At 37.2% G+C, this 24313-nt stretch overlaps 1 protein-coding gene across 2 annotated transcripts in view; it reads left to right on the forward strand.

Moving 5' to 3' along the window:
* LOC140524808 (uncharacterized) overlaps positions 1 to 24313 on the forward strand; it is a 147307-nt gene that overhangs the window by 18554 nt on the left and 104440 nt on the right. The window contains exons 2-9 of one of the 2 annotated variants that reach the window (XM_072639598.1): positions 780 to 894; positions 1054 to 1227; positions 2788 to 2894; positions 6559 to 6696; positions 10462 to 10592; positions 16217 to 16261; positions 18863 to 19093; positions 22477 to 22737. In XM_072639598.1, coding sequence (XP_072495699.1) covers positions 780 to 894; positions 1054 to 1227; positions 2788 to 2894; positions 6559 to 6696; positions 10462 to 10592; positions 16217 to 16261; positions 18863 to 19093; positions 22477 to 22737 — 1202 coding nt within the window. Of the gene's footprint in view, positions 1 to 779; positions 895 to 1053; positions 1228 to 2787; positions 2895 to 6558; positions 6697 to 10461; positions 10593 to 16216; positions 16262 to 18862; positions 19094 to 19129; positions 19878 to 22476; positions 22738 to 24313 lie in introns of those variants that run through there. The other variant, XM_072639599.1, reaches the window with a different exon arrangement.

Below are 24313 nucleotides of genomic sequence, written 5' to 3' on the forward strand. Positions count from 1 at the left end.
AGCAGACATACCAGGCTTTTACCTTGCCAGCATGGTAGAGCTACCAAAACTTGCACCCTGCTGGGATAGCTTTTAGCATCACAGAGCCCCTTCACCTGTCCAATGTTGCATTGCAGTATGGCTTTAGTGGAGATTGCACACACATATGCATATGTGCTTGTCGCAATACACAATATACAAATTTGAAAATGTTTTTTTCCCCCTGAGGCACCTGCCTTACTAAATACTTTGTAATTATGAATCCTCTTAGTGTAAAAAGTTATTATTAGAATTAACAGCCAACCAAGGTGATGCACACCTATTATCCCAGTTGCCAGAGAGGCTGAGGCTGGCAGATCTCTTGGACTCATGAGTTCTGAGCTGCAGTGGGCTATGCCAGTAGGGTGTCTGCACTAAGACTGGCATCAATATGGTGTGTCTCAAAGTACAAGGGACCATCAAGTTCCCTATGGAGAGGAGAACCACTTGAGGTCAGAAACTGAGCAAAGTTTCCATGCCAGTCTCTAGTGAAATCTAAATATACTGCTCTTTGTCCCCCAGGCACTTTTGTTCATCATATCCAGTAATGAGAGCTAATACATATTGTAGGTTTCTTCAGGTGACAGTAGTGACCACTAATATATATTTTGGCAGTGATTTACATTTCAGGCATCATAATAATTTTTATTTTTATATTGCTATGTTAAAATTTTTCTATGTTAGAACTACAGTATATAATAATAGAACAATTTTGGTTTTTGTAATTATGAAGCAATCATATCGCCCTCTCATTTCCATAGGACACCACTCCACCTGGCCTGTGCTCATGGATTTCCAGATGTTGTGGCCCTCTTAGTAGAGAAAAAATGCAAGTTAAACCTATTTGACAATAACGGTCAAACACCTTTAATAAAGGTATGCTCTAGTTAACCATTTTGGTCTATTTAATGTCTTTTGGTTTCTCTCAGATTAAGAAAATATGCTTTACTCATTTAAATACCATGAATGATATTTTAATATACTGAATTTTATCTTAGAGTACCTATTACCTCTTTCTCTCCATTATATTGACAGGCAGTAGAGTGTCAGCAGGAGGAGTGTGCAGCTATCCTGCTGGAACATGGTGCAGACACTCTTCATCGGGATAACTACCACAACACTGCACTTCACTATGCTGCCTGTGGACATAACATCAAGATAGCAGCCGAGCTGCTTAAGCATAATGTAGTAATGGAAGCAAGAAACAAGGTAGAATCCCACCTCTTGTTAACAGAGTATTTTGTAAGTTAAAACATGTAAATCAGTTAATGTCCAATTCACATATTTATATTTCATATATTCTTGGAAGCATTTATTTAATGAAAATAACTTAAAATAGTTCTGTAGTCAAAGTTCATTGTCCTTTCGAATTTTCTGATGGCAAGGGAGATCAGAGGAGACAATTTCATTGACATCTGACCTCCAAATGTAGAACTTCCCTTTACTGCTTTAGACCAGCATCTGTTCTGAAATTTAATCTTAGAGTAGGGATTCTTAACCTAGGATCCATTAATTTAAAAAAAATCAACTTTTACTTTATAGTTATTTCAAACTATAGTTATAGTCATTGGCTTCCTTTGCATTCTTTATATTTTAGGTATTTAAAAATGGTATCCTGAAAAGGTGTCCATGACACACAAAAAAGTAACGAAGTCCTGACTCAGGGAGTGTTCTGAAATGCTGAAATGACCAGGAACTTCCCAGTGTCACCCAGCCAGTATAGGCAGCAGACCTTGAATCAGGGTCTTACTGACGTTGAGGCTAGCTCTCTATTCATTGCATCACAACTGTCTAGTCAGCATTTCCTTCGCATGATATGTTAGGTCTGCTCCTCAGAATGCAATGTTTCCATGAGATACTTGTCTACAGTGCTTTTCTACCTGTAGTCCTTTACTTGTGATAATGCAATGGTAATTTGTCATGTAGAAATGCCATAATGTTTTTAAAAATGATCTTCTAAAAATGTGTTCTTATTAAGCATACAACTACACAGAATTTTCACAAGAACAAATTCTTACGTGTATGTAGGTTTGTTTTTTGTTTTTGTTTTTTTCTATTTCCTAAACACTATGTCATTCCCTTTCTGAAATTACTGAACAATGCCTGAATTTTAAAAAAAAGCTTTAGCTCTTAGTCACTGCCACTTGAGTGAGAAAACAAAATAAATTATACATATGAAGGGTTGGGAAGGGAGGGAAAATGTCAAGGGAATGACTTTCTTCCAGATTTAACCACGTCGAGGCGAGATTTTCTTGAGTTTTGAGGTTGGTTGTACACACTTCAGGGGAACGGGTGAAGAGAACCAGGCAACCTTAAAACTGACCAGAATATAGTTTTAGCTTGGCAGAGTACAGTGGAAATAAGGTTGGCTGCATGCAGACAATAACTTGTCATGACATGAAGATAGCAAGAAAGGAGGATACTCCTAAAGTAATATGAAACAGTCTCTTACAAATCTTGGGTTTCTATGTCCTGATCACAAATTAATCGCTGGAAGAATTCCCAGAGGCATTCTACTTTCATTTGGTCATTTTATATATGAGGACACTAAGTTCCAGATAGATGAAACAACTTGCTTATGATCACACAGAAATTACTCAACAGGAGCAGGATTTATGCCCTGTTCTTCTCTCCAAAGTTCCATTGTCCCATACTTCCTTGGCATGTTAGTTAGCAAGTTCACAGATGTTCACAAAATGCCTTAAACTGAATTGAAGTGTATAAATATTTCTTGCATACTGTAACCATATCTTTAATATGATTTTGCAGGAAGACCTTACACCACTCTTGCTTGCAGTTATAGAAAATGACCGAGATATGGTGGATCTTTTATTAAAGCATGGAGCAAATGTGAATGCCTCAGATAGTTTTGACAGGTACTGTAATTAAAGTTTGCAACAAAAAAGAGGGGAAAGACACTAAAGGAATAAGAACAACTTAAATCATGTAACTCTTAGTGAACAACAGTAATTGGAATTGATCATCATTGTAAATGGATGAAAATGTCCACAAACATCAAGTATGAAAAGAAATGTTATTATTTCTATTTCTATAACAGGGAAGGCAGTTCCTGCGGGCATACCATCCAATGTGAATTGGTGATATCTATTTGCAATTTTCTCTATTTGACTTTAAACTGATTTTTTACTGAAGATCATCACACAGAAGTTTTGTGCACTAGTGATGCAATTGATTCTCTATATGAAATAATCTTCGTGTCACCCATGAGAATTGAAGTGTGTAATTTTTGCTCTTTCTTCCTTTGGTTATCCTTAAGGATATGTGCATTAGCAAATACAAATCAATGTAAGAATAATAGGAATGATCTTATAATGCTCCTGGTTCAGATTTTAATTCTGCCATGCCTTTTAATCTCACATAATTTTTGACTTGTCAATCCATGAATTCTTCATAGAGGATCCCAGAAAGACACTGGAGCCTTCTCCTGGTTCTTTTAATATTTGAGGCCGAGGAAAGCACTATGTTCTCTCGATTTCTTCTCTCACTTGTTTTCTTTTTAAGTTTAATTGTTCATACTTAGTTTTCAACTTTCCCTTTTTTAAGATTTTGAGTTCAAAAATGTTTTCCTTCCCTGCTCTCCCTTTTTCTTTGTCCTCTCCCCTTCCCAGGACCGTATGTAACCTGATATAGGCTGTACATGTGCAATCGTATTAAACCTATTTCTATACTAGTCATGTTGTGATAGAAGAATTAGAATAAAAGGGAAAAATCCGAAGACAGAAAAAGCAAAAAAAGGGAAAATAGTATGCTTCAATCTCCATTCAGACTCCTAGTTCTTTCTCTGGATGTGGATTATATTTTCTGTCACGAGTCCTTTTTTCCAGTTTTTCCAGCAGTTTTTGTCCATTCTTATCCTTATCCTTATTCCTTAAAGAGCCTTTGGGTTTATCATACAATAGATTACTGTTGTCATTGACTATGGTGTGTTGGATACCTAATCTATTGCATAGATTCAGCATTTTGTTTCTTAGGCAGTATCAAGTAGTTTGGATGATTGCTGCTTTATACAATTCACTTTTAGATCCAGTAGAGCTAGGCCAGCTTCCCTTGCATAACGTTTCATTAATTTTCTTGATATTCTAGACCTTTTGTTCCTCCAGATGAATTTTATTCTTTTAATCTCTAAAAAATAATGTTTGGTAGTTTGATTGGTATGGTACTCAATAAGTCAATTAATTTTGGTAGAGTTGTCATTTTTATCATATTAGCTTGGCCTATTCATGAGGAACTGACATTTTTCCATTTATTTTGATCTGACTTTATTTGTGTGAAAAGTGTTTTGTAATTGTGCTCATGTCATTGGTTGAATTGCATCTTTCATATTATCGTAATTCTCTTGGATCACTCTCATTTCTTTTCCCACTTTTTCTTGTACCTCTCTTCTACGATTTTTAAGTTCCTGTCTAATCTGTTCCACGAGCTTTCTCTGGGACTGAGAACACATCTCCTTTTTCTTTGGGGTTTTGCCTATAGGTGTTTTGAAATTGTCCTCCACTGAATTTTTTTCTCCATATTCCATGTGACCACGATAACTTTCTATGGGCAGATTTTTTAAAATTGTGGTTGTTTTGCTCATATTTTTTGGTCTTTTTTCTTTCTTTTCAGTGTCAATTTCTTTTCAATTTGAGCTCTGCTCGCAGTGTGGAAAGAGCACTGTTTCAGGCTTCTTGTGTGAGGGTCTACAGGTCATGACTGTTTACCTTGTGCTGCACTGATATTCTACTGAGGTCCATTGCGGACACTCTTGTCTGGAGCTGTGCTAAGGGGGTGGGAGTGGAGATGACTGGCACTGCTGTAGGAAGTAGGAGTCTGACAGTTTGCCTGATGTTGAACTGATGTTCTGATGCTGATGTCTGGCATGTGCTATGGCTGGTGGAGTGTTTTTGCATTTCCCTAAGGACACACTGAAGCATTTGTCATTGTAGCCACAGGGGGATGGCTGTTTGCTTAAGCACCTGTAAGGATGGAGCCTACCTGTTTGCCTGGGGCTCTGGTGAAGGCATGTGGGTTCTCAGAGCTGGAGTCTGCCGTTGCTCCTGCCTATTCTGAGGCACATGGGTGGTCCTGCTGTTGCCGTTGCCCTGTTCCACCATACTGGGGCTCATGACCTACCACTGCTTTGCTGAGGTGGGGCTTACTCCTGGCCTAGTGGGACACTTCCTGTCCTGGACTGTGCTCCCTTTTTCCCAGGTAAGGAAGACCTTTCCTGCCAACCTTCCAAATTTCTTGGTCTCAAAGATTGTTTCACCCCATATTTTTGCTGATTGTGGTGTTCCAGGATTTGTTTAGGGGCACTATTTTATGGTTGTTTGGAGGTAAATGTGGGAAAGTTATGGAAATTTGCTGCTTACTCCACCATCTTGGTCCCCAGAATTAAACACTATCTAAAAAAGCTCATATTTTAAAACATATGATATTAACCACTAATGCCAGAGTTGATGACTCCATTCGTTTCAGTCTTTCTCGTAATCCCTTATTTCCCACCCAATTGTAATTCACTAGCTCCTTTTGGGCTCTTATTATGTTTGCTATTGATAGTTTGGATGAGACAGAAACTTTAAACAGAATGAATATTTCTACCTGCTAGAAAGAGCTTATTAACCCTTCAAAATACCTTTAAAATATCCATGATTTCATCAGTGAGGATACTTCTTAAACTATTTCAGCATTTAGCAGAGTCAGCCTGTTGTATTGTTATCGCTAAGTAGCCAATGGGTAGCAAACCTCTACTTGACATTACTAATATTGGTATAATACTGCCTGAGGCAGAAAGTCCATGAATCATTCAGCATACCAAAAACTCGGTATTTTAGAAAATTTGTGTTCTCATCATGGAAATTCTCTCTACTAGTGCAGCTCATAATCACACTAACTCTTAATCAACTGCCTTCATGACTTAATGGGCATTCCTCAAATCAAGTGGTGCTTGCTTTCTGGTGATGAATCTTTCTGGACTTGTCTTTAAACAGCAGAATTCATTGCTATATCCACGGTCAAGGACTTGTAGGTTTGTGAAGACATAAGATAGCTTGTTCTGGATTAACCTTTGACAACCAAGGGTCAGCTCCACATTTGGAAGTGGCATTGGAATAGCAACGGAGTGAGTTGTCAATTTCTAATCCAATCATTTGCAAAGACCCTCCACTTGACTTTGAAGGCTAGTAGACAAATGGAAACTCTGTGAATGGTCCTTCTGAAAGTCCTGAACTGTTGTAAACAAGTGACTTTGACACCCTCTCTTCTTCTCTGTCATAAATCCTTAAATTTTACAGTCCTTGATAAAACTCTATGGGGACCAAAAAAGCCCTCTTTTTCTTATCTGTCATGTTGGTCTTAATTGCCATTTTTCGTGCTGCACATAAATAGTAAAAGTACTCATATCCATCACTAGGTGTTCATGTTCCACATGCATGTTGACTCATATAGGACATATGATCCTGTTGAAACATATCAAGAAACATCAAATTACATGTCACTAGTTTAAATTTTTAAATGTGAATTGTTTCTTTGGCACTCTAGAACACCTCTGATGATTGCTGCCAGTTCTGAACCAAGCGGTGTGATCAGCCTGCTTCTTAAATATGATATTGATATCTCTCGTAAAGATAAAAATGGAAAGAAAGCTGAAGACTTTGCTATTGACACTCTTCATGTCCTGTAAGTAGTAACATTATAATTCTAATTATTTTTACATAGTTGCATGTAAAATACTTTTTCTTTTATACAACTGAGACTGCCTGCGACTTTCATAGCTGCATAATATAGCAAGCATCTGGCCAGCATACTTCAAGGAACTTAGAAGAAATTAGGCAAATGGGCAAGTTAGGTCATCCAGGTTCAAGAGGAAACAAACACGAGACAGGCTACAAAGTAGAGTCAGGTAATCTGAGAACAGAATTTTCAGAAGTAATAATGATGATGACAATAGCTGCCATCTTTAAGGTTTTCTGATGTTTTACATACATTTTATTATCTTATCTTCATAAAAGTTCTATAATTTACTTATAAGGTGTGATTTAGAGAAGTGAGTTTTTTTGTTATTTTAAGATTTCCACATTTATTTCCACAAAATTTTGAGTTCTATATTTTCTCCCCATCTCTCCCCTGCCCGCACCCCAAAACACCTTGCATTCTGATGGCCACTTCCACCAATGTGGCCTCCCTTCTAACACTACCTCCCTTCCCTTATCCCCATCTTCTCTCTTGTCCTGTAGTGCAAGATAAATGTCTATACCCCATTACCTGTATTTCTTATTTCCCAGGTGTATGCAAAAACAATTCTCAATATTTGTTCCTAAAACTTTGAGTTCTCACATCTCTTCCTTCCTCTCTCCCCATCCATCCCCACTGACAAGGGAAGCAATTCAATATAGGCTATGTATGTGTAGTTTTGCAGATGACTTCCACAAATAGTCACGTTGTGTAAAACTAACTATATTTCCCTCCATCCTATCATGCCCCCCATTTCTTTTATTCTCGCTTTTGACCTTGTCCCTCCTCAAGAGTGTTCACTTCTAATTACTCTCTCTTCTCATTTGCCCGCTCTTCCATCATCTCCTCTACCCTGCTTGTTCCCGTCTCTCCTGTAGTGTAAGATAGATTGTGATGCCAAATTGAGTGTGCATGTTATTCCTTCCTTGAGCCACATGTGATGAGAGTAAGCGTCCCTTTTTCTCTCTCACCTCCCTTCTGTTCCCCTCCATTGGAAAAGTTTTTCTTGCCTCTTCTATGAGAGATAATTTGCCTCATTCCATTTCTTCCTTTCTCCTCCCAATATATTCCTCTCTCATCACTTAATTTTCTTTTTTTAGATATGATTTCTTCTTATTCAGCTCACCATGTGCTCTCTCTCTTACTCTCTCTCTCTCTATATATAGACACACACACATATTTATATACACACATATATGTATATGTATATGTCTGTGTGTGTTTATAATCCCTCTGTCTACCAAGATAAAAAAAGTTTCAAAAGTTACCTATATTATGTTTCCATGTAGGAATGTAAACAGTTCAAATTTAGTAAGTCCCTTGTGATATCTCCTTCCTGTTTACCTTTTCATGCTTCTATTCATTCTTGTGTTTGAAAGCCAAATTTTCTTTTCAGTTCTTGATTTTTCATCAAGAATGCTTGAATGTCCTCTGTTTCCTTGCATGACCATTTTTTCCTCTGAAGTATTATACTCAGTTTTGCTGGGTACGTGATTCTTTGTTTTAATCTCAGGTGCTTTAACTTCCGGAATATCCTATTCCAAGCCTTTTGTTCCCTTAATATAGAAGGTGCTAGAGCTTCTATTATCTTGACTGTATTTCCTCAATACTCGAAATGTTTCTTTCTAGGTGCTCGCAATATTTTCTGCTAGACCTGGGAACTCTGGAATTTGACTACAATATTCCTAGGAGTTTCTCTTTTTGGACCTCTTTTAGGAGATGATTGATGGATTCTTTCAATATTCATTTGGCCCTCTGATTCTAGAATATCAGGGCAGTTTTCCTTGAGCATTTCATGAAAGATGATGTCTAGGCTCTTTTTTTGATCATGGCTTTCAGATAGTCCCATAATTTTAAATAGTCTGTCTTGGATCTCTTTTCCAGGTCAGTTGATTTTGCAATGAGATACTTCACATTCTCTTCCATTTTTTCATTCTTTTCATTTTGTTTTGTTAGATCTTGGTTTCTCATAAAGTCATTAGCGTCTGTCTCTTCCATTCTAATTTTTAAAAAACTATTTTCTTCAGTGAGCTTTTGAACCTGCTTTTCATTTGGCTAATTCTGCTTTTTAAAGCATTCTTATCCTCATTGGCTTTTAGGACCTCTTTAACCAAGTGAGTTAACCTATTTTTAAAGCTTATTTTCTTCAGCATTTTTTGTCTCCTTTAGCATGCTGTTGATTCACTTTTCATGATTTTCTTGCATCACTCTCACTTCTCTTCCCAGTTTTGCCTCCACCTATCTAACTTGACTTTTAATATCCTTTTTGGGCTCTTCCTTGGCCTGAGGCCATTGTCTATTTATTCTGGATGTTTGGGATGCAGAAGTCTTGACGTTTATGTCTTCGCCTGATGGTGAGCAACCTTCTTCCTCATCCAAAACGATCAGAGAAAATACCTCTTCACCAAGAACGTATTCTTCTCTATTCTTCCCCTCCCCCCTCTTTGTTGGACACTTTCCCAACCAGTTACTTGACTTTTGGATCCTTTGTCAAGATTAGGGTATACTCTGGACACTTGAAAGATCTCAGTTCCTCCAAGGTGGCTCAATCAAGGGAGAGGAGTAAACACTGAACAGGGAGCAACCAAAAACTTTTCTGCCCAGAATCTGTGACCATGTTAGCGCTCCTCCTCACCCCCAGTTAGTGCATGCAGCTGAGATTCATGTCAGCTGGTCAATTCCCCCAGAGGTTTTAAGCTGAGGGACACAAATTGGAGGCTGGCTGCTACCTGCCACAGCCACTACAGCCACCGTAGCCACCACAGCCACCACTGCCCCCCACCATGCTGCCTTTAACAGTGTCTGGAGCCAGGGATAGTGGGGGAGCAGTTGAAAAAGCCTTCTCACTGACCTTTGAAGTTGTCTTTGGCACATGTGGGTTGAGGGAATCGAGATCCCCTGCTGCTGCTGTGGGTTCCACCCCTGAGGGCTGTTCTGGTCCTGCCCCTCCAAGTGTTGCCTGGCCAAGACTAGGCTGTGGTCCACTCTGCATGCGGTGCAAAAGACTTTTCCCGTCGACCTTCCAGTTCACCCTGGGCTGGGAATCTCTTTCACTTCCTTGTTCTGTGGCTTCTGCTGCTCTAAAATTTGTTGAGAGTCGTTGTTGACGCGTATTTTATGGGCTATGAGGGAAGAGCTAGTGTATGTGTGTCTTACTACTCCACCATCTTTCCTCCGTCCACTTTGTTTTTTAACCTTACCTGACACATTTCACTTATATTAGACAAAAGTGTGTTTTAGAAAAAATCACATTACGTCTGGTATGCTTGCAAATGAGAGATAATAAAAGGGGTAATTCATAGATATTAACAGCCAACATTAAAATTTACAGAATGGCAGTTTGGTATAGGGGAAAAAGTGCTTCATTTGGAGTCAGAGATACCTTGGGAGAAATCATGCTTCCCAATACATGTGTGATGCTGGATAGCTGTTAACTTTTCCGTGACTCAGTTACTTAATCTGTAAAATGAAGAGAGGGAGTAGATGATCTAAAGCTCTGAGCCTATATTTAATTCTATATTGCTGTGACTCAGAGTGCAGGTGTAGTAAATATACGTAATTAGTTATACTCTACATACTTTATCAAAAGAATAAAAAAATTTTGGTGACAATCTAATTATTTAAAGTTTGAGATATGATGAAACTTGGTGCATATAATTTTATCTTGTTTGATGTAGAAATATTATGGTTTATATTTTATTTTATACATAGCAATTACCTAGAAATTGAAACATATGAAAGACAGAAGAAATCTAAGCAGCTCAATTCATCCCAAATCAGCAGTTCGGAGAGTTCTTCTGATCCAAAAGTTTCTTTCCATGGACCTGATGAGGATAAAGAAGGTAGGACTGACAAATCCAAAGAAGTAATTAATGGAAATGAAAAAGCAGTCTTAAAATTCGTGTGTACATATACATGTATATATGTATATTCTATTTAAAACGTTTGGAATTGTTCTATTATTTATTTTATATATTTTTTATTACTTCTAATTATTTATTATTTACTAAATTACCCTTGAAGTTTACTATCCTGGAACTGTTTACTAAAAACAACCTCAATATTTTTTGTGTTAGTATTTTCTTTTTTATCCAAAAATTCTTCAAGTAGGTTACAATACCAATTTTCACATTTCTTCATTATTCTAAAGGTATTTAACCAAATCATCAAAAAAGCTTTGAATACTTTTAAAATATATTACATTTAGCAATTTTATTTATATTTGATTCTTAAACATGGGGAAAATAAACATATAAGGACCTCCTATAACTGTAACATGTTTGCATACAGACACACACCCACCCACACACACACACACAGATGACCTGATCGGACATATAAAGATAGAATAGTAAAATAAGTGATGAGCAAAGCCCTCTTCCATTTTTGGAACTCTATGTAAATCATTTATCCAAGCTTTCAAAATGTATACATTTTAAGTGTTTCCAAAATTCGTTAATCTTCATAAAGCTTTCATGTCAGAGATACCATAGAAGATACAAAAGCCACAGGAGTTAGCTGGGCCCTGTAACAGAGATATGAAATATAATACATATATGTTCCTAGAATTTTGGTAGATATTTACATATGTGCCCATCTCCAACATGGCCCTAGAAAGACTTTCTAATCTCTTGATTCAAACTTTCAATGTGAGGAGATTTTCTGAGTTAGCTCTTAATATTTAATCCTGCCAGCTGGGCCCTTTGGAATCTTAATGACCAGGACTTGTAATAATGAATTCATTCCACATTTATGAGATTTCTTTTTCAAATCAATTTACTCATTGCCTTGTGAGAAATTTCGTGTGGGTGTTCTGATTCTGTGTACTCTCATTTGAATGGGGATGAAACTGAGGAACAGAAAGCTTAAGTGACTTGAACATGCTAACAGAGCTAAAAGGAAAGTGTTATCATGTACTTTTAACCATGGTATATTACACTATCTATCTGAAAGAGATGAACTATGTAAACCCTTCCGTGAAAGAAATGAGAAATCATAATGGCAGAAGAAAGAGTATTTAATTGTAGGTATATATTATTACTACCTGAAAAATCACCTTTTCCAAAACAACGTATTTCAATTTCCTATAGCCATTCAGGTGATAAGTGAACCACATTTTCCCTCATTTGTTCATTTGTAAAATAGGCTATCCATAGCTACATACATGAAATTGTTATGACAAGCGATTAAAGCTAAAAAAGTCAAGTTTTATTCCTCAGTTTTTATCATATAACTATACAAACAAATTTTCGGTGCAAATATTTTTAAAGTGCCATATCCAGTTTTAATAAACATAATTGTACTAAGGAATTTCATTGAAGATGGAGTATCTATGAAGTTTACCAATCAAGAAAATGTTATATTCTAGAATACAGAACTAAATATAAAGACAATTGAAGACTAGGAATTCTGAGAGATAAGAACTATTCACAAATATGGTCATGGCAGATAACTGATTGTGGACAATGATTTTATGAAATATATAGCAACCAATAACATTTTCTATAGCAGCCAAAATCATAGTATAAACATAAACTTATTGGTGTTAGAATTTTAAAAGTTTAAAACAACTGGGGATAGTCATAAGAAGAACAATAAATTTTTATAAATTGCTATTATAAAATACATATTTTTCTTCAAATACCCATTCTCCACCAAAAGACATTTATTTGTTGCACTCCATTTACGTTCCTCAAAAAACTGGTAAAATTCTTTATTCGATGGATAAGTGAAGTAGCGCCGCATCGCTTCACTTGTCACTAGACTTGAAACTGATGATCTCTTCACTTCGTTTGAACTTGCGGAGTTAGGGAACTATTTACCTTAAACCATAAACCTTCATTGATTTTGGGTGAAGCTTAGAGTAGTAATAAATTGAGAACCTTTTCTTTCTTGAGTATTTTTAATCGTGAACCCTTTGCATACAAATTTCCTTACAAATCATATTGTCAAAGGGAACAGGACTCTTATCATGAAGTGTGAGTGTGTTAGAATTCTGATCCTGGGGCCTGGTAGTCATTTTCACTTCCCTAGAACAACATCTTGCTTTCTTGCCATTATCTCTTGCATTCTTGTGTTCACATTAATTGTGAATAACCCTAAATTCTTTGTCAGAATCACCCAATATTATGAGTTTTCTGCAACTTTGAAAAATTATTATCTTCTGGAGTTGTGTATTCCCTAATTCTTTATTCTGATTACTTTGATATTTTAATTCAGGGTCGTGGGAGAAAAGCCATAAATTATCCCAAAACACTGAAATCCAAAATTCTTTTTTTCCTGCTCTCTGAATATTGATACTCAGTTTTCTTTTTTGCAACCATAAAATTTTAATTGTGTAATGTCATCTTCCTTCATAGTTCATCGTGGGTAATACCATGAGCCGGGAATGACAAATGCAAGCAAGTAAAGTTATTCTTCTCCAATGAGACAGTGCTGTAGTGTAGATAGATAAAGCAGGCAGGAGTTAGGACTATGTGGTGTATTCCTGGCTCTTCCACAAATTAGCTCCTTCAACTCGTTGAATTTCATTTTCATTTAGTTTCCATTTACAAACAGAAAGTAAAGAGTTTGGAATGCCCTCTGAAATTCTATCCCTTCTAAAGTACTATGTTTCTGTGCTAATTTATTTTTTGATATTCGTGAAGTATTTTTTTTTATTTTGACAATAGATAATATGGCTAGTCAACTGCAATGATTTCATTCATCATCTTCCCTTATAAAATATTTTATACTGTTTAAATACTAGTCTATAGCATGACATACAACTGCCTCTTTGGTTGTGCATTTTTTAAATTCAAATACTCCTGTGACTTGGCGCCATAAGTGCATGAGAACTTTAATTCATAATTTGTACTCCCTTAGGTCATCAATACTGCTTCACTGCATTGCAGTGAATTAATAAGACAGAGAAAAGAACCTCAATACTGCTATCGAAAGAGCCTTCAGCTTCTAAGCTGCAATTCTGACCTGCATAGTGACCACTTTCACAGTCTCTTTAGCTTAAGGCTGAAGATAGAGTGCTATGTGCCCAGGAGCTGGAAAATATTCTATTATATTTAATATTTCAAATTAAAAGAAGCAGGCACATTCTCATTGGAAAAACACAGATCAGAGTCTGAAAAACTGGATTCAAATATCACCTGTGCGAATGTGAACTAGTCACTTGACATTCCTCAGCTGCATTTTTCTCACCTCTAAAATAATTGTGTTGGACTAGATATCCTCTGATATCCCTTCTAGCATTAGTTTATGTTTCCATTATTTTATTGAAAAAAAAGAATAGGGTCAGCACTTAAATGAAAAGTGGAATATTTCAGAACCAACATAGATGGTTAGGAAAGTTTGAAATTTATTGAAATGAACACGGTATAGGCATCTTAATTGTTTACTTCTTAATTCTTTTTCTAAATTTTGTCTGCTTTTCTGAATAACAGTGCAAAGGACATTCAATTAGTGTTTAAATGGCTTTTTTTTCTTTTTTCTTCGTAGTATTTTTTCGAACTGCATGTAAAGATAGTTTTCAACATTCAATTTGTAAAATTTTAAGTTCTAACTTTTTCTCTCTCCCTCACTTCCCTCCCCTCTCTCTTTGTTAACATTTCATTTATAATTTTGCATGAATATTATTAGGGAAACTCGTCTATAATTTTCTTTATCTATTTTGAGTCTTCCTGGTTTAGGTATCAGTAGCAAATTTGTGTCATAAAAGAAGTTTGGTGGGATTCCTTCTTCACCTGTTTTTCCAAATAGCATAAATAGTATAGGAATTAGTTTTTCTTCAAAAGTTTGGTTCAATTCACTTGCAAATCCATCTGGCCCTGGAGATTTTTTCTTAGGAAGTTCGTTGATTGTTTGTTCGATATCTTTTTCTAAAATGGGATTATTTAAGTATTTTCATTTCTCTTCTATTAATCTGGACAATTCATATATTTGTAAGTGTTCATCCATTTCACCAAGAGTGTCAGATTTATTGGCCTATAGTTGAGCAAAATAGTGCCTAATTCTTGCTTTAATTTCTTCTTTATTGCTGGTGAATTCACCATTTTAATTTTTGACTCTGGGAATAGGTTTTTCTTGTTTCTTATTTAATCAAGATAACTAAAGTGTTATCTATGTTTTTGATTTTTTCATAAAACCAATCTTAGTTTTATGTATTTGTTCATTGGTTTTCTTACTTTAAATTTTATTTAACTTTCTTTTGATTTCCAACAGTTCTAATCTGGCATATGTTCAGAGATTTTTAATTTGTTCTTTTTCTAGCTTTTTTATTTGCATGCCCAATTCATTGATCTCTTTCTCTATTTTAATCATTGTAAGCATGTAGAGGTATAACATTTCCCTTAAGAACTGCTTTGACTTCATCCCATGTTTTGGTGGGTTTTCTCATTATTGTCATTCTTTTGATAAAATTATTGATCATTTCTATGACTTTCTGTTTGACCAACTCAATCCTTCTCTGATTTACGGACATTTCCAGAGTCTAATTTCGGAGACATTATTTTCTTCAGTTAGCTTTTGTGCCTCCTTTTCCACTTGGCCATTTCTACTTTTAAAAGAGTTGCTTTCTTTAGTGGATTTTTTTCCATTTGCACAATTCTGTTTTTTTAATCAAAGATACTTACACATCATTCATGCTGTAAAGATGAATTAGAACCCAGTGGAAAAACTCTGAGAATGAAGACCCAAAAAAAGAAGAAGAAAATTGTATCCTTCTATCTGCATATTCTTTTCTTTGGTTTTCAATAGCATTTTCCAACACGAATCTTTTGAAATTGTCTTAGATACTTGTCTTGCTGAGAAGAGTTAAATCGATCGAAGTTTGTCATCATATAAATTTTCTGTTACTGTATGCAATGGTTTCTCTTTTCTGCTCGCTTCACTAGCATCAGTTTGTGTATGTCTTTACAGGTTTTTCTCAAGTCTACCTGCTCATCAATTCTTATAGAATTAATTCTTACAAAATTCTTATAGAAAAATAATATTCCCTTAGGTTCATATACCACAATTGGCTCAACCATTGCCAGCTGAAAGGTATTCCCTCAATTTCCAATTATTGCCAACACAAAAAGAGTTGCTATAAATAGTTTTACTCACCTACAATTTCTCCTTTTTATGGTCTATATTACAAACACTGGAGTAAAGGAGGTTAAGGGAGTGGAGAAAGATAATAGTGTTCTATGAAATTGAAGAGGGATAGAGCATAGAAATGGGTATTGGTTGAAGAAGGACGGTTTTATAGTTCTGATGTCCGTGCAACTGAGGCAGGTAGGGTACCACAGGAGACTTTAGAGCAAGAGGATGGCCTGGTTATGTGCCTAAAGAAAAATATTTCATGCCTTTGTATAGAATGGACCAGAGAAGGTAAGAACCAGAGATGAGAAGACCAGTTAGTAATTTATTGCAAAAAATAATTTTCAGTATTCACATTTCTTTTTTCTCCCCTTTCTCCCCACTTCTCTTACAGATTTATTTGAAGAATTAGTTGTAGATGATCCAGATGTCATTTATGGTATTGTACTTTTTCCCCTTTTTACAAATATGAGGATGAATGAATTTTTAAAAATCACAGCTAATAGAAGACATTTCCTGTAGGCTTCAGGTTTTTACATTTCTGTTCTGAACACCATTTTTCAAATTGTATTTTTATGGTTCCTGGCTTTTTTTCTATATTGCATGAAGGCAATAAATCCAGTTACATATGTATTCTCCCAGTTCAAGTTAATAACCACTAAGCAACTGTTATGTATCCTGTGCATCTCAAATGTCTGCTGTGTTACTGTAGGGTGAAATGATAAAAACAAACATTCCTTTACCTCAAGGAATTTACTTTCCATGAAGCGATACAACATGCAAACTATGTCTGGAGTAAAGGAGGTAAGGGAGAAGGATAATTGTGCTTTGGGAAAATTGAAGGGGGCAGAGGATGAAAAAGGACAATAGTTGAGGAAGGAAGATTTCGCAACTCTGATGCTCTCTGAGTGGAGTCAGTAGGGTACCACAGAAGGTTTTACAGGAAGAGAATGGCCAGGTAAGTACCCTAAGAAGATTACTTTTTGACTTTGTGTTGAAGGGACCAGAGAAGACAGGAACCAGAGATGAGAATATCAGTTAGTAATTTATTGCAAGAATTCAGGTAAAAGTTCATGAAATAGGAGGTGGATGTAGGAATGAAGGAACTGGAGAGGATGACAGATGTTATATAGAGGTAGAATTAAAAGGACTTAGTAACTTTCGGATCTCTGTGTCTACATAAACACACACACACACACACACACACGTTTGTGTAATGAAAGAAGTGTTAAAACAGAGCCAGACGACTGAGAAGAGGGCCTGTTTTTAACAAAGATGAGCAATATTAAAGGATTGATGACTTCAGAGGCAGAGATGAGAAGACAGGAAATGATGCGTTCAGATCTGTTCATGTTGAATTTTAAGGTTCAGGAGGAAAAACAGGCTGAGAGATCGAGGAGACAGCCCTAGAATGTGCTGCCCGGAACTAAGCACAGTATTCAAGCAGAGGTCAACCAGACTAACATTTCCTTTGCTCTGAACATGATCTCTGTTTTAATGAAATCTAAAATTGCCCTAGCCGTTATGGCTGCTATATTGAATCATGTGGAGCACATAGTCGAACGAATTGCAAGAAAGGGAGATGAAAATTTATCTAGCCATACTACTTGTGTCTCGTGCTTTAACTTGCGTTTGCCATTTTGTCCACAAAGAAGACATGAGAGAATTTGCCAAATGTTTTGCTGAAATTCAGGTAAAGTATAATGAGAATAATCCTGCGGTCAGTCAGTCTAGGCTCCTGGTCAATACGTGAAGAAAGTCTGTTATAAGCTGTTCTGATCACATCCCAATGAAATTAGGAGAGTGGCAAAGAAATACTATGGAGGAAGATTATCCCTGAGGCATGGGATTTTAGCACTTCCTGAGGTTATGTAAGGTCAAGAAAGAGGAAGACTGAGAAGAAGGTTGTAAGACTTAGTAGTTAGGAAACCATTGATAATCTGGGAGTAAGCACTTTCATTAGTGTTAGACCAAAACGCGATAAAAGGTTTTAAGGAGTGAATATAAAAAAGTTGAGAAACGAGATAGTGAAAAGGAGAGGAGATATTGGATGCCATGACTAAGGGAAGGATGGAAGAAAATTTAAAGACCCAGAAAATTAAATATTGATTACATATACTGGTGTTTATCCCTTTCAGACATCGTTGTCCTTTATTTGCACTCTTTGAATCTAGTATAAAATAGCCATATCATATCTGAAAAGGGAACAATTAATCTCTGTAAACTGGCATTTTCATGCTAAATTTGTAATGCATATTGAAAGCTAAAAGCTTAATCTTCAAGAAGTTAGCATATTCATGAAAAAGCGTATCTTCTAGTCAAATTAAAGCCGTTCACATTACAAAAAATGATGCGACTATACTTCGTACATTTTTTAAACTATAGTAATTGAAAGGATCCTAATTGTAAGCATGTTCTCCAGAAAAAAATTTTAGCACTGTGGATAGAGAGCTGGCCTCAAAGGCAAAGAGACATGGTTTCGAGTCTCATCACTGACACACACTGATTCGGTAACCCTGGGCACGTCTCTTAACTTCTAAGTGCCTAAGGAAACTGTCTAAGACTATAAGTTGCAGAGATGGAACCAGCCTCCATTATTAGAGGGAAGTTTCCTTACAGGAGCATTCTCTATAAATTAATGACAGGATAAAAAATCTTAGGTTCAGAGTCGATTTCCAAAGCCTAAGCAGTTTGAAAAGTCAAAAGTCAAAAGCATGTTATTTTTAAAAGGTTATCTGAAAAGACAAGCTTTTCCTGAAGCATCGTATTAAGAAATTTTTTGAGACTACACATGGAGATAAATCTTGATGAGGGAGTAAGAACTGGTAATTGAGAAAGGGAGGATAGGCTCCAAAAAAGAAACCGTTATTGGGAGTATTTTTCCACACGTTACAAAAGAGATAAAATACATGACACATGAATTAAGAAAATAAAATCATAAAGCTAGGTAGTAATTTGAATGACATCCTGGGGTAACTTTAAATAATGCATCAGGTGGATAAAACGGATGTACTATTTAACTCCACCATTTCCTTTTCAGATGCATCTGCCATTAGTCATCGGAAAAAGGAGAGCTACAAATACTCTAAGGATAGGACTTGTAATGTCAATCATCCGTGCCACTCACTGCCAGTGATGAAAGAACACTCAGGATCCAATGAGTTTAGAGTGTCTCCTGTACAAGAAGATAAAGCAGCTGGAGCTGAAAGTGGCCCTGAGAATGTGTACAAGATTGTGATTCCAGGAGCAAAACCAGTCACTCAGAAACAGGGTGAGCCACAGCTCCCTCTAAAAATAGAAGGTAAAGAAACTAATGAAGAGGCCTGCACAGTTAACATTATGAATTTCCCATGGGCCGATTGCTTTCTCAAATTGTTACATCCCAATCTTTATTACAAGAGATACGAAAATATAAATGATAAAGTCATGTGATGACAAAATTCACTTCGCGTTTCTCCTCTCCTGGAGCCTAGAATCAAGCAGATGTCTTTCACCAAGTATTTTTATATTTGCCTTGAATCAATGTAACGTGTTTCACAAGCACTGAAAGGCAGTAGCATAGACCAATGTGATAAATTAATCTTCTCTGGGACAGCTGCGATTTGTTACTTCCCTTTTCAAATATTTAACTAGCTAAACAATTCGGCTTATATGAATTTATATCCACACAAAATGCCCATCTATGCGTGGTTTTGGATTCTTTAGAGCTGTCTTCCCCAAAGCTGAAATTTAATCAATTTGCCTTTTCCGAGATATGAAATGAACGAGTTAGTTGATTACAAGACAGATTAATACTAGCGCACGGCATGGCTGCTGTCATAGATTCACTGTTCATGTAGTGGGCCAGAAGACACCTCAGAGGGCTTAATCCTCTTGCTTTATTCTCGTCTGATCTTTAGAAAGGGTGTTTCTGACAATGGGAGTACTGCATCCGTCAACATTCCCTAATCACCCTTCTCGCAGGGTCTGGGGAGAAGCGGGGAGCAACTACCCCTACATCTCGACATGTCAGTCAAGGCAACCACAGCTTGTGGACTCCCCTATCAAAATTAGAGGTGAGATTCAAGCCTCAGTGGGGCTAGGATGAGGCAAACACACATTCTTCCCACACATTTACATACAGCGCTCTAGTTTATGCATTCAGCCCTAAGGAAATCCCACTCACTGACGAGTGTCCACCTGCTTTATAGGGTATCAAACAAAGAAGATGTATTGCCAGCCATAGCCTCCAAGTTTACCTTACATGATCTCTGTATCTCACTGCACAGCCGCAGTGCATAGTTGCAATTTTAGCCTAAGCATTTATATTATTTATTGTATAATGTGGTACAAGTGTGGTGGAGATGTTTTGAACCTTCATCATGAGAACTCATATCAAATACCAAGGAATAAGAACTCTAAGTACAGAATTACAATAATTGCTTCTATGAAATTAGATAGAATGGAATAAAATTATCATACCAAGGACTATGTTGGTAATGCTGTCATTAGAATCTTCATAAATGAAGGTGATTGTGTCATATTCAGGTTTAAAGATTTATGTTCATTTTGGTTCAGTAGATTTGTTTGACCTGGAACATTTATAGTTATCTCTTCCTAATCTTTGAAAATTCTGTTAATCTTTTTATTCTTGTGAATTTTACTCCATGCCATCATACTCTGTCTACCTCTGAGGTACCTGAAAGTGTTACAGTGAATTTCCCATTAACTGCTGGCTTATTATCTGCACACCTTGCAGTCGTGATTCTTGGTCGAATCAGAGTAGCTGAAAGAGTTACTTAATGATAGAGATCTCATTTCCTTTGACTTGCCTTTGGAATATGGTATTAAGGAAGAGGACTTTTTTCCTGCTTCTTTTGAGACAGTCCTTGCCAGTGATTTCACATATTAAGAGCTGGGTTTTGTTCTGTCTCTCTCTTTTGAGTGAATCAGATTGATTTTGTCTCTTTTTTTTTAAATCGTCCTCTCACTGCCTGAGTCATGATTCTTTGTCTCTGAATTTAGTTCAGAAGTTCATCTGTTCACTAATGAGTTAAATTTAGAATTCCCATCCTCTTGTAAATCACTTTTCTGTTCTGACGGTTAGTTTCAGGCAACACAATAAGATCAATTTTAGTTTAATGAGTTCATTAAACAGATGTCTTCCCTATGATACAAGTCAATGTCAAACTATTCTTTTTAGTGCTGGAGATTAGACTTGCAATTCCATTGGGATCAGTTAACTCTCTTGACTAGGGCACTTTTAGAACTTTGTGTGAAACTAATGTTTCAGAGAACTGACTGGAAAACGGAAAGGGGAAGTGGTATGTTAAAAGTCACAGAGGCAATATCAAAATCACGGGTGAAACTCCAGCTCAGTCCTTTCTCATTCCAGAGTCAGATGTCTATGCATACTGCCTCTCAAACTTTATTCGTCTCTCTCTGATGCCCTGGCTCTTAAACCTTTGCTTATTGATTCCCTGTGTCTATCAAACAAAATGCAAAATGAAGAAATTGTGTAATACGTTCCATCTTAAAAAAAAAAAAAAACAACTTACATATCTCCTTACTACAACCTGTGAATGTTCAGACACTTGTAACTTTAGAAAAGAGATTTTGTAGAGAGAGTATGTAGGAGGAAGGAAATTGGGGAATAATAACTCGAAGGAATGTCATGATTGAAGGAAGTGTCAGAGAAAGTTGAAAGCCAAAGAAAGTAAATGTGGATTCCCTCCTCTGCTGCTTCGATCACTTTCTTACCTCATAGTCCTCTAGTTGCACTTTTGTGTACTCTATGTATAGAAGTAGTCTTCTCACCTATTCAAAGGAAACGCTTACGTTCAATAAAATGTGATTTTCATGCTGAATTGATTGTGGGTGTTGAAAGTGAAAAGATTAATCTGTAGCAAGTTAGATTAGTGAATAAAAAGAAATCTTACCACGTGACTAAAGTAGTTTAAATGTGACAATATTATTGTGACTAATCATAGAGGAAATGGGAGGTCGTTACAGAAAATAATGTCAGTGAACGGATGGCAACTGTGAGTATTTTCTGTGAGAAAGTGTTTAAACATGGTGGATAGAGAGCTCTCCTCAAAGTCACAGAGACATAGATTGAAGTATCATCTCTGACATAGCCTGGCTAGGCGATCCTCGGCGAGTTGCTTCACGCCTTTGTGCTCTGGGACACTCTGTAGCACTATATGAGGCAGAGAGCGTGCCAACTTCCACCACTAAAGGGGAGTTTTCTCACCTGATATTTCGCTGTTGGTGAAGCACAGGTTGCACATTGTTGGGGAAGAAACTATTTCCTAACACTAAAGAATTGGAGAAGTCAAATGTGCATGGTATTTTTAGAAGGGTATCTCGAGAGCAAAGTCTTTCCTGCAGCATCTTCCTAAGTAATTCTTTGGGACTCCTCATGGAGATAAATCTTCATGAAGAAGTAAGAGCTGGATATCCGAGAATGAGATGATTGGCTGAAACCAAGAAAGAAACCGTTGGTGGGATTATTTTTGCACACGTGACACAAGAGATAAAATAGATGATGTGTACATTAACAAGATCAAGTCATAAAGTTGGGTAGTCATTGGAGTCACATGTCATGAGACATTTCAATCATATGTCAGGCGGATAAAAGTGATATACAATTTAGCTCCACTATTTCCTTTTCAGACGAATCGACCATCAGTTCTCGGGAAAACGACAGTTACAGACGTCCTAAAGATGTGACCGTGAAGTTGATTCATCCCGTCCAGTCACTGCCAGTGAGCAAAAGCCTGTCACGATCGACACGCGCTAGGACGAGTCCTGCCCAACGTGAAGAAGGAGCTGGAGCTGGAAGTGGCCCTGAGAACGCATACGCGGCTGCGATTCCACAAGCCAAACCCGTCCTTCAGAGGCACGGTGAACGACAGCTCCCTCCACAAACAGAAGGTAAAGAAGCTCATGGAGAAGCCACTGCAGTTGACATGAGGAATTTTGCGTGGGTCGCAACTTTTCTCAAGTTGTCACATTGCAGTCTTTATTGCAATAGATAAGAAAGAATCAATGACAAATCATGCGATGGCAAAATTCATGCTTATTGCTAGTCTCATGCAGCCTACAATCCAGCAGGTCTTTTGGGACAGGTATTTTGTTTTCACCCTTAATCAGCGGGACATATTCCGCAAGCACTGACCACTGTCATAAAGAAGTCTTCTCCGGGATTACCGTGATTTCTTCCTTGCCTTCTAAAGTATTTAACAAGCTAAAGAATTCGGCTTCTAGCAATGAATATTCACCTCAAATATCCATCTGAGAGAGTTGTTCTCCAGTTTTGGATTTTGACGGTTCTCTTCCCCAAAGCTTCATGTTAATCAATTTGCCTTTTCCTAGATAATGAAAACATCTAGTGTGTTGAGTGCAAGACTGATAAATACTTGCATAGAGATGGGGGATTGCATTGCTTCACTGTTGATCTGTTGTTGCAGGGAGACCCAAAAGAGTGATTAATCCCCTAACGTTATTGTAGTGCAATGTTTTCAAAGCGAGTTGCTGGCCATGGAAGGACTGCTTCCTACAACATTCCCTAATCACCGTTGGTTAAGCGTGTTAGGGAAACGGCGGGCAAGCACGCTGTGTCAGTCAAGACAGTCACATTGTGGAACTCCCAGATCCAAATTAGACGTGAGGTCCAAGCCGCAATGAGGTTTGGATGAGGAAAGCCCACATTCTTCCCACACGTGCAGATAGCCACACAGACACAGACACAGACAGACACAGACAGACACACAGACACACACACACACACACTCACACACACACACACAGAGCATTGTTGTTTGTGTATTCAACCGTAAAGCTTCCCCAGGCACGGACGAGTGCCCACCTGCTGTATAGGGCACCCAAGAAAAAGGTAAGTTGCCAGCAATAGCTTCCAGGTTTGTTTGACATGATCCCTGTGTCTCCCTGCATAGTCTCAATTCCTTAACCCAAGAGTTGTCCTTATTTATCGTATAATGGGGTTGTGCTTTTCCTTCCTTGCCAAAGACCCCCATGGCATCAGAGAAATGACCACATGACTTGCCCTGGACTTTGTGTTGAGTGAGAGAGGGCTGATTGGGGTAGGCTTAGCGTGGTACAGATATTTTGAACTTTAATCATGACAACTCGTATCCAAAACTCAGGAATAGAAACTCTAAGTACAGAATCGCAGTAACTGCTACTATGAAATTAGATAGAATGGAGACCATTTGTCCTACCAGGGAATATCTTTGTCATGCTGTCCTTATAAACTGCAGAAATGATGATCATCGTGTCCTATTCAGGTTTCAATGTTTCAGTTGATTGTGTTCCAATACAAGTTGTTGACCTGGGGAATATGCATTTATCTGCTCCTCATCTAGGGAAGATCTGTCAGTCTTTTCATTCTTGTGCATTTCACTGCATGCAACCATATTCTTGTCTACGTCTGAGGCAACTGACACTAACACAGTGAATTCCACATGAAGTGCTGGTGTATTCTCTGCAT

Source organism: Notamacropus eugenii, chromosome 2 (genome assembly GCF_028372415.1).
Source record: "Notamacropus eugenii isolate mMacEug1 chromosome 2, mMacEug1.pri_v2, whole genome shotgun sequence".
Taxonomy (NCBI): domain Eukaryota; kingdom Metazoa; phylum Chordata; class Mammalia; order Diprotodontia; family Macropodidae; genus Notamacropus; species Notamacropus eugenii.